Below are 19,017 nucleotides of genomic sequence, written 5' to 3' on the forward strand. Positions count from 1 at the left end.
GTGATTTCAAGCATCAGCTTCAGCGTTTTCAGCTATCAAATTCAGCATCTTCAGCTGCCAAATTCAGCTTACAGCATTCACATTAGCATTATTGTAAGTAAAGCTATATATGTAGTTCATAATTATGTAAAAAAGTTACTGTTTTAAAGTTTTAAAAACTTAATTTTAGTGTTCAATAAATGTTTATCCTGTTCGGCCCACAACTTAAGGTGTGTTTTGGATTTTGGCCCCATGTGTGATTGAGTTTGACACCCCCGCTTTAGAAAAATAGGACACTGATTTGTATTTATCTCATTGTCATTATGATAAATGCAAATTAACTGTTGATTTTTTTGGAATAAATAAAACTTGAATATAAAAAGAAAATATCCTTCTAATAACTTTTGAAAGTGGTTCACAAATTCCTTTCAAAATAAAAGACACCTTATTTAACAAAGGATCAATAAAAATGCTTATTGAAATTTGTAGATCTAAATAACCAAAATGAAATCAAAGCCTTACTGAAGGTGCACCTAAAATCTTTTAATCTGTTCAAAAATAGAAAATGTGGACTTTAATTCTGGCTGTGCTTACTGACGTCAAATTAGTTTTCTGTGGTAAACAGCATTAAAAAATCTGTCAAAATGTATTAGTTGAACTTGGGATTTGCTTACTTTTACATTACTTTTTAAATGTTTATTTCCCTTTAACCACAGAGCCACAACCGAGGGGTAAAAGAGCCACCAGAGTCGCAGGTTGTAGAACCCTACACTGGATGCAGTTCCATGTCATAAATACGATATTTTATAAACTACATTTTTTCAGCTGCTCCTAATTTACAACAATTTGAATAAAGAAATAATCATAAATGCAACTTTAATATGTCCTAGATCAACAGAAAAATGCCACAATAACATCATAAAACACCATTTTCTATCAGATTGAGTCTTTAATTTGAATCCTAATCAATTTTTAAAACTTTTATTCTGCTTCAGAAGAACAACCTTCATTTCCAAAACAGTTATATAACAAAGGGGAAAACCCCCTGGGATCTGTATTTGTCAACAGCATCCTCCGACTACCCTTCCAGATCAGGAGGTGTGAGGTCTTTACGGCTCTAGACGGAAACACGCAAACCCGCCTGTGACCTCTGCCAAACGCCACAAATCCAAACATTTTTCTTCAGATAAGAGCAAACTCAAACATTTACTCAGACAACTTTACCGATTCCTGCTTTAATCAGAACTTCAACAAATGCTTTTTTCTGCTGTGTGGAACGCAGCTCATTTTCTGTTCATTCAGGAGTCATGGAAGCTGATTTTAAACTTCATTCTGCTGTGATTTCCACATGCTTTACTCTATGAAAATACTGTTTAAACTGGGTTTTGCATAAATATCAGCAGGTGACACTCACCAAAACTCACACAAACAATAGTGGGCTAAAGCCACCTCAAGTTTCGGGCCTGAAGTCTCAGCATTTTTGGCTGGCTTTAAAGAGAGAAGGGACGTTAAGCTCATTCTATGACCCTAATTAATGGATTTATTTCTGCTTCAGTCTTTCAGCTGTTGGAAACGTTCACAGGGGCTAACCTGGACGGCTCTGATCATCATTTGATCTATTGTAAAAACATTCCCCGTGGCGATTTAATGCCGATTCTGCCATTTTTAGCCCCCCAAAAAAAGAAACAGCCCCTCACAACCTAACATAAGTGGTGCAACAAAAGTGGTGATCAATATTGGAGCCATCCAGCTGTTCTCTTTTTGATCCAGATGCCAGTTCGGATCATACATGGATCTACAAGTGGATGCATCGGAATGGAGCGGAGCAGGGCATAGTCAGATTACATCACACCTAAAAGCTTTTTGCAACTGCATTTTTTTTCATCTGCTCCCGATTCACAACTAGTGTTGCCACAAATAATTATTTTGATAGTTGACAAATCACCGATCCTGATTAGTCGACTTATCTGGTCATGCGCAAAGTGGATGTAAAGCTTATAACTTAACCATCATTAGCTTTAAACTACCTAAGAACTAGATATATAGCATTACCTGCGATAGTACTAGTGTAAATGCTGTAAGCTGAATTTGGCTGCTGAAAATGCTAGTGCTGATAGCTGAAAATGTTGACTTTGATAGCTAAAAATGCTGAAGTTGATAGCTGAAAATGCAGAAGATGATAGCCAGTTAAAATATTACTTAAATGCGAAATTAACCTAAAAGCGTAAATTAGCCAAAATAGCTAGCGAGCATCTGAAATATTAGCTAAACTCCAAATTAACCTGAAAAACTGGAAAAAAAATCCCAAAGTAAATAGCTAGCATGCTGCTGAAATGTTAGCTAAACTCCGAATTAGCCTGAAAAACTGAAAAAAATCTTAAATTAGCTAAAATAGTTATTATGCTGCTGAAATATTAAACTCCAAATTAGCATAATAACCATAATGCCAAAATAGTTCAAAAAGTTAGCATAATGCCGTTATAACTTTCAACTTTACTACACTCCGACATTTAAAGTAGCGACTAATCGACTATTAAACAAGTCGTCAACTATTTTAATTGTCAATTAGTCGACTAATCGTGGTACCCCTTTTCACTACTATTCAAACAAATAAATACTCAGAAATGCTATTATAATCTTCGTTTTCTTTAAAAATGTCGACGCTTTTTTAAATTTCTGCAATCTAACTCGCTCAAACTCACCTGCTTCCAGAGAATCCGAGTTTATAGTGGATGCGCATGCATTGCTGTAGTTCTGTCGTATTTCCTTGAAGAAGCTGTTGGTCTCCTTCAGGTTCTTCCTCAGCTGGACCGAGTTCTTGTTGTAGTTGTTGAATATTCGGGTCAGTTCCCGGGCTAAAGGCGTCGTTTTCTGCTGCTGCTGCTGCTGTTGCACATTTCCCTCCATCGTCAAACGGTCGGTGGGATTTCGACCTTCAAAATAACTCCTCTTCGTCTGTTCAACGAAAATAAAGCCGATTTCCACACCTGTCAGGTGAATGACCCAAAGCGAGACGCAAGGGAATGACAGTCCGTGGAAACAGCACCTCGTCTGGGGGAGAAGGAGACTTGAGGAGCCGACTAGCGCAGCTAGCTAGCTTAACTTCGAGTGCAAAAACAGTGGTCGACGCGTCATTTCACCCACAAGCTTTACGCATTTTTAGTTCGTTTTTTATTTTTCTTATTTTTTTTCTAGTTAGTGTTTTTTTTCTATCGACACAAACTGAAACCGGAGCGTTTTAAAAACAACTGCAACCAGCAGCAGTAAGCTAGCTCCACGTACAGAAGCGCCGCTAGCCTGAAGGCATCTCCAGTCCGTCCCGAGCCTAGCCGGGAACAAAAAACATATTTTCACGGAAATAATCCCGAGCACCTCCTCACAGCCATGCAGCTCCGCTGTTTACGGAACAGCGAAATGTTGCTGACACTCATAGAGGCTTAAACTCGGGCTAAACGCTACTCCGTCCCGCTGCTGCACTGAGGAAAACATGCGAAACAACAAGCTACGGATCGGAAAAGCCCGCCGACATGTTTCCTCCGACCCAGGCACGACGACGCCGGCGAATCCTTTCCCTCTGTGCGGGGACGAAGATGAAGAAAACAGGCAGAGCGAGGTGTGTCCGGACCGAATCACAGAGCTGCGCTCAGGCAGGGGAAACAAATCACAGCAAAACAGAAAGTCGAGCAAGTTAGCGGTGGGTGGGCCCAGGCAGCCGAAAGGGCGCATGGGAAATGTAGTTTCTAAACACATCAGAACATCTGACACGGCCTCTTAAGATTTTTTGAATCAGTTCAAAGGGTGATTGTGTAAACAGAATAATCTGGTATCTTTTATCTTTTTGCATGCATACCATTTTACACATTTATCTGATTTTTGCCTTTTTTAACCTAAACATGAATAAAAGAAGACAAGTAAACAATCGCAGCAAATGACATTGGCTGTCACAGACCAAGGACAGATGCTGCATGGAAAACAAGTTTTGTCTACATGGAGAATGATAAAAATGTAAAAATACACAAAAAAATTATTGTAGTAAAAAATAAAATGAAAGCATCCCCCAAATCTGTAATAAAATGACCTGTATGAATTTAATTAAAAACCAAACAAACATTGAGATCAAATTAAAATGACTCCCTAAAACATTTAAGTTGTTTCTGATCTTTTATCAAATTGTTATGAATCAGGAGCAGATAAAAAAATGTAGTCAGAAAAAGATGTAGAAGCTTCAAGCCACAAGCTCTCTGTTGATGTATCCACCTGCAGACAAATAGATCCATGTACATCTTAAGTTTCCTGGTTTCTGGCTCACAACTGTGCATAGCCCGAGCAGTCTACACCTCAGTCGGCCATCTGGAGAAGAGAAACATGTGAGAATGCTCTTCATTAACCTTAGCTCAGCATTTAAAACTATAATTCCCTCCAAACTCCCAACTCTGGTTAAAAAAGTCCATCTGTAACTGGATATGGGACTTCCAGGCAGTCACCTCTGCTCCACATGTGTCCTCAGTATTGGGACACCCCAGGGCTGTGTCCTAAGCCCACTCCTGTACTCCCATCCAAGACATTTACCGCAGCTAGAAGACTTTTCCATCTGCCATGGGAACCTGCTTTCACACACAAAACAACTCAGAGACATGTACTACCCTAAAGCTGTCAGAACACTGAACTTCTGATGAACCCTCAATGATCAAATCTTGATATGTTCAATAACATGCCTACCAAATCTCAATTTTGCATTTAATTCTACCTGTACCTTTCACTTTAACCCTAAATATAAATTATAATTTATTATATTTTGGTCATTTTTTACATCTCTGTATTTTTGCAAGGTATTACATACTACTGTTGCATCCTCTGAGTACCTCTCGATTATTCTTAGTGAATAAAACAGTCTCTCATATACCAAGTATTTCACAATATTGTTGACCTTGAGTTGATTCTACTTATGACAAATAAAACTTTATCCGTATATTCATTCATTCTCTATGTGCTTGTATCTCTTAAAAACTGATAATGGACTGAAACATATAAACCAACAGAGTCTATAAAAACACACACATAGTCAGATTATTGTAGTTATCTGATTACTACCAGTCATAAACAAGCTTGTTGTTAAATACCAATACAGTAAATAAAAGAGGAACCTAAAAGCCACTCAAGAACAAGATGTCAAAATTCTTATCTTTAGTCTTTTATCAGCTTTAACTTTGTGTGTACAATACAAGAAAAGCAAAGAATTCTCATTTAAAAAAGGATTATATGAACAAATACAAACACTGTACACTTGCTTGCAAACCTTAGGCAATATTTCAATGGCATCATTATTTTAATGAATATTAAAAATTACTTTATAAGACATTTGCCCGAAACAGTGAAAAGCTTCAATTAAGTTAATTTTTTTATTGTTTTAATTTATTTTAATTGTGTTAGAATACTGTCTAATTATTAGAATCTCAAAAAATTCTAAACACAAATTTATATCACAATTCTTTATTATTGTTATTCCTTATTATTTTTTTCTGAAAAATACTCTGCCTGCCGACACTAATAAAGACAAAGTGTGATTGCAGGATTTAAAATACTAAATGGAAATTTTCCAGTTTTTGAATGAGGATATTTTTGGGGCTCATTTTGAGTCAGTTGAGTTTTACTGTTGTGTGTGACAGAATTTTATTTAATATCATATTTAGTAGACAATAAATAACTGAAGAATTTAATTTACTAAAGCATTTTCTTTGGGTCATGACCGGAAGAATGTCGGAAAATGTTCAGTTGGAAAATTGATGAGCTCCCTCTTCTGGCGACATGAGGAATTACAACAACATGAAAAGTGCTGTAATGAATGTTTATGAAAATTTCCTTTAAATTTATTTATATTTTTGGGTTGTTTTTAGTAAATTACAATTATGTTATTTTATATTTTTTATTTATTTAATTTTATATAATGTTTTTATTCTCTTCTAGTTGCTCAGACTTTATTACTGTATGTTGCTTTTAAGATTGTACAACGCCTTTTGATTTGTAATTTATTAGTGTGACATGTAATGTTGAATTTGTTAATTTAAAACAAATTATGAAAATGAAAGATTAAATATCTTGATTTGATGCCACATTTTAAATTAACTGGGTTAAAACTTCCTCAAAAACTCAGTTTCAATATGGAACTTCATTCCTCAATATATATGTTTTCTAGGTTTGGTGGCTTAAATCATTCTAAATTGTAATCATAAAATAGACAGACTCCCAGTGAAATTGTCCATATTCCACAAGCAGGTTCTTGTAACATGGACTCTCTCCTTTATACAGTTTCTCACCCCACAAATGCATTATGAAACAACAGACATTCTTTATAAAAACAAACGACTGGTTACAGAAACAGATTTTTTTATGAGAATCGACTGCTTGACAACCGCAGGCGGTTAATGTCTTATTGTGAATTTCTAAATCACCATAAATGAAAAAAACATGCTATAGTCTTTTACCCACAGGTATAATTATGCTCATTAAAAATGCACACTCTCCTCCTCCTGGTCTAACTCAGTCCATAACATTTCAGAATACTATGTTGGGAATGTTTTTTTTTTTTCGTGTCAGAAGTATAGTATTAAAAATATTCATACTTCATTAAAAAAAAAGCTGTTCCTAAAGTTGTCATTATTGGAATGATTTAGTTAAAATGTAGTGTCATTCAGTGTCAGTCTTCTGTCTGACGATCAGTGGGATCCATCACCTGAGTAGTAGCACTTCCTGGGTCTCCACACTACACTTCCCATCAGCCCCTGCTGTCACAGAAACCCCACAACCACTATCCATCTGCAATCCCTCCCAGTAGTATTTAGTCAGAGCGCTGACCTCTGGCTTGTGTAAAGTTTTGTTTGTGCATCACTGAGCATGTTTATCCTGACCTGATTTTCTTGTTCATTTGACCCTGCTTTGTCTTTGACTCTGATTGTTTGCCGCCTGCCCTGACCCTCGCGGGACCCTGACCACTCTGGTTGTTCTCTGATGCCCTCATAGTCGTGTTTGACCTCTGCCTGCCTGACCCCGATTTAACTTTGTGGGCTTTTAGCTGTGCTTCACTCCTGTTCTCCTGTCTGTGCTAATAAAACCTGCTGCACTTGGATCCGGCTGTCTGCCTGTGTGGGACATTTTGATTAGAAAAAAAATGGGTGATTCCTAATGAATATTTAATAATAAAGTTTGGGAGGTTTCATTTAAAATTATACACAACTTTTACCCTGTTTCATGTCTAAATTCCATAGTTAAATTGTTGCAAGTTGTTCCTTTCGTGGAGAATGTCCAGCATCTCCTCTGGATCTGTTCACACTAGAGTTTTTGGGAAGGACTTCAAGTTTTTAATTGATGATCTTCACAAGGACTACTTAAAATGTTTTCTTTGAAGCAGTCAAAAGATGCATTTTTAAAAAACAAAATTATTAATCCTAATGACAAAATGTTACATCCGCAAATCCAAATACAGTCAACAAAAACTAGCTTTTAAACACGTTTTTGTTTGTTACAAGAAACAAACAAGTGATTTGATTTGAAAAACATTAATAAATATTAATTTTTTTTAAATATTTGTAACACCTCCGGGCTTTGTTTCGTTGTTCTTTGTATATTGTTGGTATACTTTTCTGTATGAACAAATCCTCAAAAAAATACATGAACATTAGACATGTATTTTTAATGAGCTTAATCTACTTTTAATGAACAAACTGCTGTCTTACTCATCCAATAAGATAAAAACAAGAGTTGGATGAAATGTCAGATTGCGTGTGCAAGCTTTTGTTTTCCCGGTCGTGAATCCATGGACAATATTTCGTTTTCCCAGAATAGAATAGGACTGGCTGTACTACTTGGCTCCAGAGTTGCATTTGCTGGTTTCCATTGTGCTGCTCTGTCCGCACGAGTGAAGGACCTCTGACGCGTCCCTCTGCCAAACCGACAGGCGGCCCCCGAGGGGTTAGGGGTTAATAAAGAGGAGACGTGTGAAGAAACTGCTCTGGATTCATTCATCACAGTCAAACAGGAGCAGCTGGCAGCTCCACTTTGGTCCTCTTGGTTTGTGATGCTCTTCGTTCCTTCACGTCAGAGATGGATATTTTCAGGTGTGTCTGAGGAAGCTGACCTGACGATTTCAGTTTTTATAATTATTTTCTGGTCATTTTTCCATAAATTTAATTAAGTAGAGAAAATGTGAGAAGGTAACACACTTTTTCACTTTTATCTATTTAATCTATATAATTTATTTTTGACATTATCACGCTTTTCTTCTGACATTATTATAATAAAATATATTATTTTTCTGTTTTCGTTTCCATTTGGGACTATTAGCTAATTGATAAACAGTTTTTTTTCTTTAAAATTTAACTAATCCAAAAGTCCCATAATAACCTTTATTGGGCCTGATCCACAGAGTGACTCTCACAATGTGCTGCCTCACATAAAACACAGTTTGTTTGACATTTTTCCCCGTTTTTTAGCATTTCCCAGCCAGCAAGGCCCGGTGGGCCCCACATGGTTCAGAAGTGGGCAGAAAATATGGGCCCCGAATGGGTTTGTCTACTGTTTCTGTGGTGGCTCCACCTGTGTTTGCCCACATTGGCTTAAGTGGGATTCAATAGGTTGGCTCGCTATGATAGTCAGCCGCCTGGTGGACAGCGGAGCTTGCTAGATCGCTACAGTGGAGCTCACTAGTCCGATACATCGGAGCTCGCTAGCATGCTACAGCGGTGTTTGCTAGCTCAAAACTGCGGAATTTGCTAGCTCATACAACAGAACTTACTAGCTAAATACAGCGGAGCTTGCTAGCATGAAATAGAGGAGTTCGCTAGCTCGATATAGTGGAGCTCACTTGCTTAATACATTGTGTGAATTCTTAGTAAATATTCACACCATAGTGATTCTCCTGATCCTTTCTGCACGTTTTTCAGCACTTAAAAACTCAATCACATTTTCAGCGATTTCAGCAATCTTGGTATCAAAACTCTCACCTTGTTCCAGACATACTGCTTTTTTTTTTTTTTTTTGTTTTTNNTATATTTTTTGAAATATTGAACAAAATATGCCTCTTCTGAAATGAATGAAAAAGTCTTCAAATTTCAAAACTTTAAGTAGATTAGCAACAAATCTTTAAATATATTAATGGGCAATGTTTTCATCTCTTATAGTAATTCTTTTGGATAATTTGCTATATACTGTGGGTTTTTTTAGATTAGCTTTTATTTTAGCAACAGGCTAACATTTATGACTAATTAAGGCAAGGCAAGTTTATTTGTAGCACATTTCATGTACAGAGACAATTCAAAGTGCTTTACATGAAACATTAAAAGAAACAATCAAAAGAAATAGTTAAAATGTGATCATTCAAATAAAATTAAAAGAAAGTAAAAAAATGTTTATTTAAAACAAGCATAGATAAACAGTGCGGACGTAAACTTTTGAATACATATTAATCAAATGCAACTGAGAACAGGTGAGTCTTTAACCTGGATTTAAATACACTGAGTGTTTCAGCTGATCTAATGTTTTCTGGAAGTCTATTCCAGATCTGTGGAGCGTAGAAGCTGAATGCAGCTTCTCCATGTTTAGTTCTGACTCTAGGAACTGATAAAAGACCGGATCCTGATGACCGGAGAGGTCTGGCTGGTACATACTGGGTCAAGAGGTCAGTCATGTATTTTGGTGCTAAACCATTCAGAGCTTTATAAACCAGTAACAGAACTTTAAAGTCTATCCTCTGACAGACAGGTAACCAGTGTAAAGACCTCAGAATTTAGTTTACTAAGGAATTTTAAGCTATTTAGGAGTTTAGCTAGTATTAAAGCAGTGTGCTAACTTTTTGGGGTAACTGATTTGGTGTCTACTGAGGATTTTTTTTTCCTAATTTGGAGTAGCTAATGTTTTAGCTATTTTTTTTTGGCTAATTTGTTATTTAATGAAGTTTTTATAGGCTAATTTTGAGTTTAATTTCTATTTTAGCAACATGCTAATGTTTTTGGCTAATTTGCTATTTACTGTATTTTTTTATGCTAATTTAGAGTTTAGCTTCTATTCAAGCAACACATTAACCTTTTTGCTAATTTAGTTTACTGAGGAATTTTTAGACTATTTTAGCTAAAAATAAGCTTGTATTTAAGCAACAAGCTAGCTATTTTGGCTAATTTAGCATCTACTGAGATTTTTGGGCTAATTTACAGTTTAGCTCATATTTAAGCAACAAGCTAGCTTTTTTTGGCTAATTTTGGCATCTACTTCGGTTTGGGGGCTAATTTGGAGTTTATCTTATATTTAAGCAACACACTAAATATTTTTTTTTTTGCAAAATTGGCATGTATTAGGGATTTTTAAGCAATTCTACTACATTTTATTTTCAGAAATTTAGGTCAACTCCAGCACTCTTTCATAGTTCTTTAATGGAATTTGCAGTCCTTTAGCAAATTTAAAATTTTGCGAATAGCTTTTGCATCTTAAGCAAATCCCTTCAGCAGTTAGAGTAAATTGTGTCACTATTTTCAGGAAAAAAGCTTCAGTATTTTCAGTGACTACTTTCAGCAAAAAGCATTCACACTATTATCGCAGGTAATGCAACTTTTCTAGTTATTATTATTATTATTATTAACTGTGACAGAGACTGCTTTTCTGAATCCCACAGTAGATCTCGCTGTGATTCTAGTCAGCCACGTGGTGGCGCCACTGCACCTTGTGGAATTAGATTGTATAATTGGACTACATAAACATGTTTGTGTGTCTGTGAGGAAACAAAAACTAGTGTAATTCAAAACAAAACTACAGGAAAATAAAATATAGAGTTACAAATTGAAAAAGTGAAACCGCTTAGTTTCTCGGAATAACATATCCTTCCGCCTCCTGGGGCGGGCCCTGTGACGTATCCGGTTGGGGGCGGAGCTTCGCCGGCACTCATGCAGTCTACCTGCTGATGGGACGCTCCAGTCAGCGGCTCCACATCAGCTGGCACGCTCTGGTGGAGCGGCCTGGTTCGGACTTGGTTCGGTGTTATTTGCGGCTTTTTGGAAAGTTAGCGACGCACTTTAAAGAAGTTCCGAGCGCTCGCGGAGGAATGCTCTCTGACAACAACCAGTGAGCCGCGGAGAAACCAGCATGGAGGACCCGACCTCTGCCGGCCGGTCCCCGGCTGCCGGCGCGTCTCCGAGCCCGGTGAAGAAACAAGCCGTGAAGAGGCACCACCACAAACACAACCTGAAGCACCGGTACGAGTTCCTGGAGACGCTGGGCAAAGGCACCTACGGAAAAGTCAAGAAAGCCAAGGAGAGATGCGGCCGGCTGGTAAGATCCTCTGATCTGATGATGGGTTTGGGATCCAGCAGGTCTGCAGGTCACTGTTTGTTCTGCGGCGCTAATGGCCACCTGTCGGCCACAGACAGCGGACTATTTTTAGAAGACACACAATCTGCCATCAGACAGTCCACATCATGAATAAAAGGTTTATCCGACAAACAAAGTAAAATCCAAGTGCAATGCACTCATTTCTGCTCGCATTTCTCGCGTTTTCTTAAATCTTTTCACCCGCGTCAGTTACAGTCCAGAAAAAGAAAAAGCTGACCTCATAGATCTGACTGATAACGCGCAGAATTTAGCATCACTTCACTGAAAACGTCATGAATTAGTACAGACATGTGTAGATAAGCATCTCGTGTCTGGGACAAACAGGAAGTTTTGCATAAACAACTTTAATTTGGTCTGCACATGCGCAGTGTGGAGAAAAGTAATCAGGAAACATCAAAAACAGCCAAGAAAAGATATAAAACTAATAGTTATGTTATTATTACAAACATTACATTTATTTTTCATAAATTTATCCCTTTAGCTGCCTGCTCAACATAATGGTGGGAAACATTTGGAAAACTTCTTTTAAAATTGTGTGTATTACTCCCTGAGGTACGGAGTCCCTAAAGGGACAAAATTGAAGTAAAAAAACAAAACTTTTTTTCCCCTAGAAATTGAATTTCAAACCATCTATTTTCTGACTGATGTGCAAGAGATGGCAACTGGTATGTTATTTTTTTAGATTTTTTTTTTTTTTACTTGAATTTTTAGAAAAACTTTTTTTTCCCAGGTTCGCACCAGTTACTAATCAGAACATTATTTTTTTCTTAAAAATTATAGTGAAAAAATCAGCATAACTGTCTTATGTATTTTTTGGCTTTTTTTTTTTTTTTTTAAATTTGATGTCACTTTAGGGGCTCCGTACCAAGGCAATAAGCAGTAGAAAAAAAACTTTTTTGGTGATTGTATTTCTTTATTTTTTTTGTTGTTTTCTTTTGGGAAGTTAAAGGGTTAAGTGCGGTAAAATATATACCGATGTATTTATGAACTGTTTTATAGAGTGAATTAATTTTTAAAAAACAGTTTTTGTGAATTTAGAATTAATTAATGAAACATTAAATCAGATACTCCAACATGATGTTTTTTTCCCTTTATCACAAAATTTTGTGCAACAACAGTAAAAATCCTCCCAAAAACTTTGACATATAATCACTCATAATATAGAATGGTAAACTTCAAGGAAAATTGTGTTTTAAACTTGTTCTTGTTGCATTTTTCTTATGAAGGAGGACACATATAAAGAAAATTAAACTAATAAATTGCATTTCTGAGTATTTCTTTAAAAGTAGATCTTTGAAAATAAGATCTGGAAAGCTTGTTAGTTGTGAATTAGAAGCTATCAGAAGTGTTCCACTCCATTCTGATGCATCCATTAACATACAAATAGATCCATGAACGATTTAACATTTAACATTACAGAAAGTTCTGTTGCTTTCCTGAAAACCAAAACTTAACAGATCCTTGTATGGCTAAATATCAATAAAATGTTTAAATTAATTTATTTGTATTTCTGAGCAACAGCATATTTGATTAATTGAGACCTCAAATCGTCCACTTCCTGTTTTGTGTAATTTTTATAACATTGCATCTTTGCTGGGAACAGTTCTCTAACAAACAAGAATCTGATAAATGAACTGGAGGATGTCGGGTTGTTTTTGCTCTCAGCGTCTCGGAAACAAACCTGTCAGGTAAATTCCCGTTCCACGTGACCCAAGAGAAAATGGAAAGTATGTAAAACAGACCGGAGAGAGAAAGCTTTGAACGAAACTCATAATTAAGAGCTTCTTTTAAAAAAAAATGTAAAAAAAGTTTCACTTATTTGTGAATGTTTCGTGTTTTAACCTAAAATAAGCAGGAAAAAAGTTAAAAGAAGCTAAAAACAATCAAACTGGGCTGAAGTTTAAATAGGTGAACAACACTTTTTAATATTTCAAAGTAATGTTTCTTGATAGCATCAAACATGAAAATAAAATGTATTTATGAGTTGAAAGTGTTGTCTGTGGAGACCACAGTGAAAGTGGCAGCAGGAGCTGGGAATTCCCCCGAGGATCTGCATGAGGCATGCAGGCATGCAGGTTGGGTCATGCCCACGCTCCCTCTGCTTTTTCCTCCGTCACGCATGAGTACTGCCTTTCTGCTTTAACAAGACGTGACTTAGAGTCTGAGACCGTCTCTGGGTACGCCCTTTTGTCCCAGCGGCTCTCGCCGACACACAAAAACAACCCAAACGTTTGCTCTGAGCCGTGACTGCGCAGACGTCCGCGCGCAGGTGCAGAGAAAGACACAGGTGTGTGCTCCTTTGTCTCCATCACTGTGGAGGGAGGGACTCGGCTGTTTTTCTTCCTGCTAGATCAATGGTACCTGCGTCAGTGTAATTGCATAAGACATGTAGGTGAGGGGCTCAGCAAACATCAGTGTAATGTTGACACTCTTGTGTATGGAAACAATCCTGTAGAAACTTCTAGACCAGGATTCTCAAACTCAGTTTACTTTGGGGCTACTGAAGGCAGAGTCTGGGCTGTACGGAGTTCCATTTGTTCCAAAAAATATGTTTTTGCGTCCACTGTCTATGTCTCTGGTAAATTTTCTATGTCTACTAAACAAGTTTATTGAACATTTGTTCATGTCTATGTACTACTAAGCAAAATCCTCTCCGTGTCTTGAGCTAACAGGAGCTAACGACGCTAGCAACTGTTGCTAAGGCCTTTTTTTAGATCGAACGACAAAAGGAAATGCAAAGTTTTAGGAATAAAGCAAGATGAAACATCACAAAACAATCATCAAAGAAGTGTGGACATGCAGCGGATATTGCTTAATAGACATTGAACTTTCATATTAAGCCAGAGGCCGCAAAATATCGACTTGAGGGCCGCAAATTGCCTGCGGGCCGCCAGTTTGAGACCCCTTCTCTAGACGGAGGGGTTGGTGTGGATCTCCCTGTGAAAAATCCTACGTAGATGAACATTCAAGGGAAAGAAATAAAACACACAAAAAAAACTACACTTTAAAACACGTGTAGAAGTTAAGGCCCGGGGGCCGGATCCGGCCCTCCAGATCATTTTATTCTATTGTTATTAATGGCCCGATGTTATCTTGCGTTCATTTCTAACTTGTATAATTTTTAAAAAATATATTTTTATGGAGAGTAAAATATTGAAAGTTATTTAAGGTTTAAATTGATTTATTCTAGAATAATATTCTTGCTTTTTATTATACATAATTATGCTAAAAGTTACAGTTTTAAAGTTTTAAAAGTTGGCATCCTGTTAGATTTTTGGACTATTTTGGCATTTACTAAGATTTCTAGGGCTCTTTAGCTAATATTTCAGCTACATGCTAGCTGTTTTGGCTAATTTTGTCTTCCTTTTTACGTTTTTTAGGCTGTTTTAGAGTTAGGCAAAAATTTACATAACAGCTGTTTTGGCTAAATTAGTATTTTTTTTAAAGTTTTTTTTTAGGATATTTTGCAGTTTAACTATTTTTTTAAGCTACATGCTAACTGTTTTGGCTAACCTAAGTTTTTTGTTTGTTTTTTTTAAGGCTAATTTGGCATTTAACTAATAATTTAGCTCGCTATCAGCTTCAGCGTTTTCAGCTATCAATTTCAGCATCTTCAGCAGCCAAATTCAGCTCACAGCATTCACACTAACATTATTGCAGGTAATGCTATCTATCTAGTTCATAATTATGTTAAAAAGTAACTGTTTTAAAGCTTAAAATCTATTTTTAGTGTTCAATAAATGTTTATCCTGTTCGGCCCACGACATAAGGTGTGTTTTGGATTTCAGCCCCCTGTGCGATTGAGTTTGACATCCGTTCTTTAAAAGTTTTTTTTTTTTTTTTTCAGTTTTCATGAAAGATTTCTAAAGAAAGTGATCAGAACTATCCTGATTTGCCGTTCGTTGCACAAACATGACGGAACCCCAGAGTCTCACTTTCACAGGGTCTGGTTTCGGTTTTGGTCTGCAGTGTGTCAGTATTTATGAATTCCTTCTTAGAAATGGAAACTCTTATCTTTAAACAGCGTCTGGACTTGAGGAAAAAATAGTGACTTACGAAAGCTTATTGGTGGTGAAAGCTCTGGTGTGTAGATGAGTAGATGAGGCCTTATCACAATGCTCTTTTTGGATAAGAAAGACAAGTCATTTTTAAAAAACGTTTTAACTTAATCGGCTTTTCTTATACAAGACAGTGTTGTAACATTTACTATTTTGGGAAAACCTAGCAATAAATGTATAGTTTTTATCAGGTCTACATGTGTTCAAAAATGTCTTAATTTCTTGTGGATATCTCCATCTTTTGTCGTCAGATGAGGGTTAGCAGGAATGTTTCATGAATTAGGTTATTTATCAACCAAATCCACAAACCCCAAATATTTGTCTAGAAAGTCGGTGTGAAATCCTAACATTTTACCTTCTGGGTGGCAATTACGTCTGTCAACTGTAGGTAACAAAGAGTGCTCACACTCAGGGAATCCCACTCGGGTGTGAAATCCCCCTGACTGGGACGTGAACCTGTCTGGCAACAAACGCAGGAAACCTCGCCTCCCAGAACCAGGAAGTGGGTCTGTACGGTGTGACCACAGCGCTGACCCCACAGGAGGATCCACATCAGGCGCTGACTCACAGAGGATGACAAAAATGATGTGTCGATCCACGGCTTCACTCTGTGTCTGAAGCCTTGAGGGCCTCAGACACACCAGGAAAAAGAGGACAGCTCACCGGCTGGGCCATCTGCTGCCTCATGACACCCTCGGTCTCGGGGGAGACTGATGACGCACTCTGCGCTCAAAGGAATCCCAGGCATCCGAGGTCCAGATAGACACCCGCGGCTTAAAAACACAAGCCTTGGGTGAATATAGACCAAACTGTTGTTATCTAGGTTGACATGTTCCGCTGTCGGCCTTGAAGAGACGGCGGCAGACAATCGAGTTTTTATTTTTAAGCTGGCAAAGCTCGACCTGGAGTCCCCGCTGCCATGTTGGAAACAGAAAAGCCGTTTTCGGTCCAGCGCCCTTCACAGTTGGTCAAGCTTTGGAAGGACCGGCCTTTTTTGTTCAGCGGTGGCTTATTTGTAGATGTTTACAGGCTGTTGAGTTGAACACTCTGGCTTAAATTAGCAAACCGATGCCTCACATCTGTTTGTTTTTCTTCACAAAATCACCTTTTCCTGTTTTCTGACTTTGTGGTTCTGTTGAAACTCGCCTGATCTGAAGGAATAAAAGGGTTAATGATAGATATTACAGGTTTAAAGACCCACTCGGATGAATTTTTTTTAATTGTTCTTGAGGGTTTTTTTTTCTGATGATGGAGGACATATATAAAGAGAATTGCATTTCTGAGAATGTCTTTTTTCCAGTTGTTTTAAGAGATGGATGACGGGAAATGGGGGCGGGCTTACTCTGTGCCAACAGCCCTCCCTTCAACTTAGAGAGGAATTTCTGATGAGCTACTGCAGCTCTGTAAAAACTAGTGCTGCCACAAAGGTTAATTTAGTAGTCAACTAATCACAGATTATTTTTTTCCAAATAGTCGACAAATCGGATCATGCGCAAAGTTGATGTTAAACACGTATCGTTAGCTTCTAACTAGCTAAAAACTAGATGTATAGTATTACCTGCGATAATGCTTGTGTGATGCTGTAAGCTGAATTTGGCCACTGAAAATACTAGTGACGTTAGCTAAAAATGCTGGAATTGATGGGTAAAAACACTGAAGCTAATAGCGGAAAAGACTGAAGCTGGTAGCCAGCTAAAATATTTGTTAAATACAAAATTACCCTGAAAAAACACCTAAATTAGCCAAAATAGCTAGCATGTAGCTAAAATATTACCTAAACTCCAAATTAGCCGTAAAAATCTGAAAAAAATCCTAAACTAGCCAAAACAGCTAGCATGTAGCTGACATATTAGCTGAACTGAAAAATAGCCTAAAAAATCTTAGCGAAAAGTCCAAAAAGTTAGCATAATATCATTATAACTTTCAACTTTACTACACTCCGACTTTATATAATATAAAGTAACGACTCATCGACTATTAAATTAGTCGTTGCTTATTTTAATAGTCGATTATTTGTTTAAGTAGTCGACTCTAGAAACCAGCTCAGTGGTCTTGTGGTAGAGTGTCCAGTCTGAGACTGGAAGGTTGTGAGTTTAAATCCAAAACTGAGTTATAGTAAAGACCCTGAAAATTGGACCTGATTTCTTCCTGCTTGATAGCCGACATTAAGGGGATGGATTGGTAGAATAAAATGGTTCCCGAGCGCGGGTGTGTCTACAGCTCACCCCTCCCCCAGGTGATAGGTTAAATGCAGAGAACAAATTTCACACAACTTGGTGCGTGACAACTATCGGTAGTGGGACTTTGACTTTAAAATTGATTTTTTTTTTAGATTTTAGCAAAAAATGGAAACGCTTCAATCAAAAGATGATCAGAGTGGAGAATTCTTTTACATAACATGATGCTGAGCAGAGTTTCTGTTGTGCATTTACAGAAATGAATCTCTATTGAGTCAATCATGCTTATGAATTTACATTTCTTCTCGTCTCTCTGATCTTTTTAAGGTTGCTGTGAAATCCATCAGGAAGGAAAAGATCAAAGATGAGCAGGATCTGGTCCACATCCGCAGAGAAATCGAGATCATGTCCTCCATGTGTCACCCCCACATCATCAGCATCTATGAAGGTGCGTAGACAGAAACTCTTGGGTCTCTTCACTTTATGGCCGGGCCTCTGAATGAATCAAATCCAGCTCTATGCGCTGAAGGGAAAAGAAAAAACATCTTCCCCTGTCAGATGGAAAGTGTAGTCACGCAGGTCTTTGTGCTGAAGATGGTTCTGGGTTACGTAAGCGCAGACACTCTGCTGAACGCTGGGAGATAATGTGTGGCTTCATGTCCTCCAGCAGTGGCTCTCACGCTCCATGAGAAGGCCATTATCGCTGCTTCTTCATCGTAGTTGCACAATTATCAGTGAGGCATGTTGTGAGATTTGTGTAACAAAAATGGAAGACTTTATGAAAGTGTTTTTTTTTTCTTTTTAGTGTTTGAAAACAAAGACAAAATAGTGATTGTGATGGAGTACGCCAGCCGAGGAGATCTGTACGACTACATCTGTGACAAGAGGAAACTCTCTGAACGAGAGGCCCGGCACTTCTTCAGGCAGATCGTTTCGGCTGTTCACTACTGCCATCAGGTGAGCGGGCCTTCCTGGTTTGCATTTGTCGCCCTCACATTTGCATACATACCTTTCTGCTGCTACGAGGGGCGGAGCTTGAAACGAGTCATCTATGGAGAGAGAGAGCTGCTGCAAGAGCTGAAGGCCAACCAGACCAGGCGCACGCATGGTCTCACAGTTTAATGAGGGTGTGAAGGAACACACCCCCCCCCCTTCCCGCATAACACACAAATACACAACAGTCAGTTGTTCTTCAGACCTGAGCTTCAGCATGGCGGCTCAGCACTTTTTGCAGCATTCCTAACTGTTTGCTTGACAATATTTGCCGATTAAATCGACCATCTGTGGTGTTTCACTTTTAAAGGGGGGGCTAAAGTCTTTTCAGATGCTGCAGGTTCACTTTTAGAGCAATGGCCGCAGAAAACTCATTTTATCAAGATAATCTGGCCACAGAGAAAAAATATGGCGCTCGAAAATTAATAGCCGTTAGTTCC

General features: G+C 37.8%; 2 protein-coding genes across 3 annotated transcripts in view; one reads left to right on the plus strand and one right to left on the minus strand.

Annotated features, from left to right (window-relative positions):
- dstyk (dual serine/threonine and tyrosine protein kinase) overlaps window positions 1-3,715 on the minus strand; it is a 30,008-nt gene extending 26,293 nt beyond the window's left edge. The window contains exons 1-2 of one of the 2 annotated variants that reach the window (XM_036212119.1): window positions 3,026-3,715; window positions 2,682-2,934 (exon numbers count right to left, since the gene is read on the minus strand). In XM_036212119.1, coding sequence (XP_036068012.1) covers window positions 2,682-2,886 — 205 coding nt within the window. In that variant the 5' untranslated portion in view covers window positions 2,887-2,934; window positions 3,026-3,715. Of the gene's footprint in view, window positions 1-2,681 lie in introns of both variants that reach the window. The other variant, XM_024269066.2, reaches the window with a different exon arrangement.
- A 7,142-nt stretch (window positions 3,716-10,857) lies between these two features.
- nuak2 (NUAK family, SNF1-like kinase, 2) overlaps window positions 10,858-19,017 on the plus strand; it is a 12,614-nt gene continuing 4,454 nt past the window's right edge. The window contains exons 1-3 of the mRNA XM_024269191.2: window positions 10,858-11,289; window positions 17,912-18,032; window positions 18,390-18,541. Of these exons, the coding sequence (XP_024124959.1) occupies window positions 11,104-11,289; window positions 17,912-18,032; window positions 18,390-18,541 (459 nt within the window). The 5' untranslated portion in view covers window positions 10,858-11,103. The remainder of the gene's footprint in view (window positions 11,290-17,911; window positions 18,033-18,389; window positions 18,542-19,017) is intronic.

The sequence above is a fragment of the Oryzias melastigma genome, linkage group LG5 (genome assembly GCF_002922805.2).
Source record: "Oryzias melastigma strain HK-1 linkage group LG5, ASM292280v2, whole genome shotgun sequence".
NCBI lineage: Eukaryota > Metazoa > Chordata > Actinopteri > Beloniformes > Adrianichthyidae > Oryzias > Oryzias melastigma.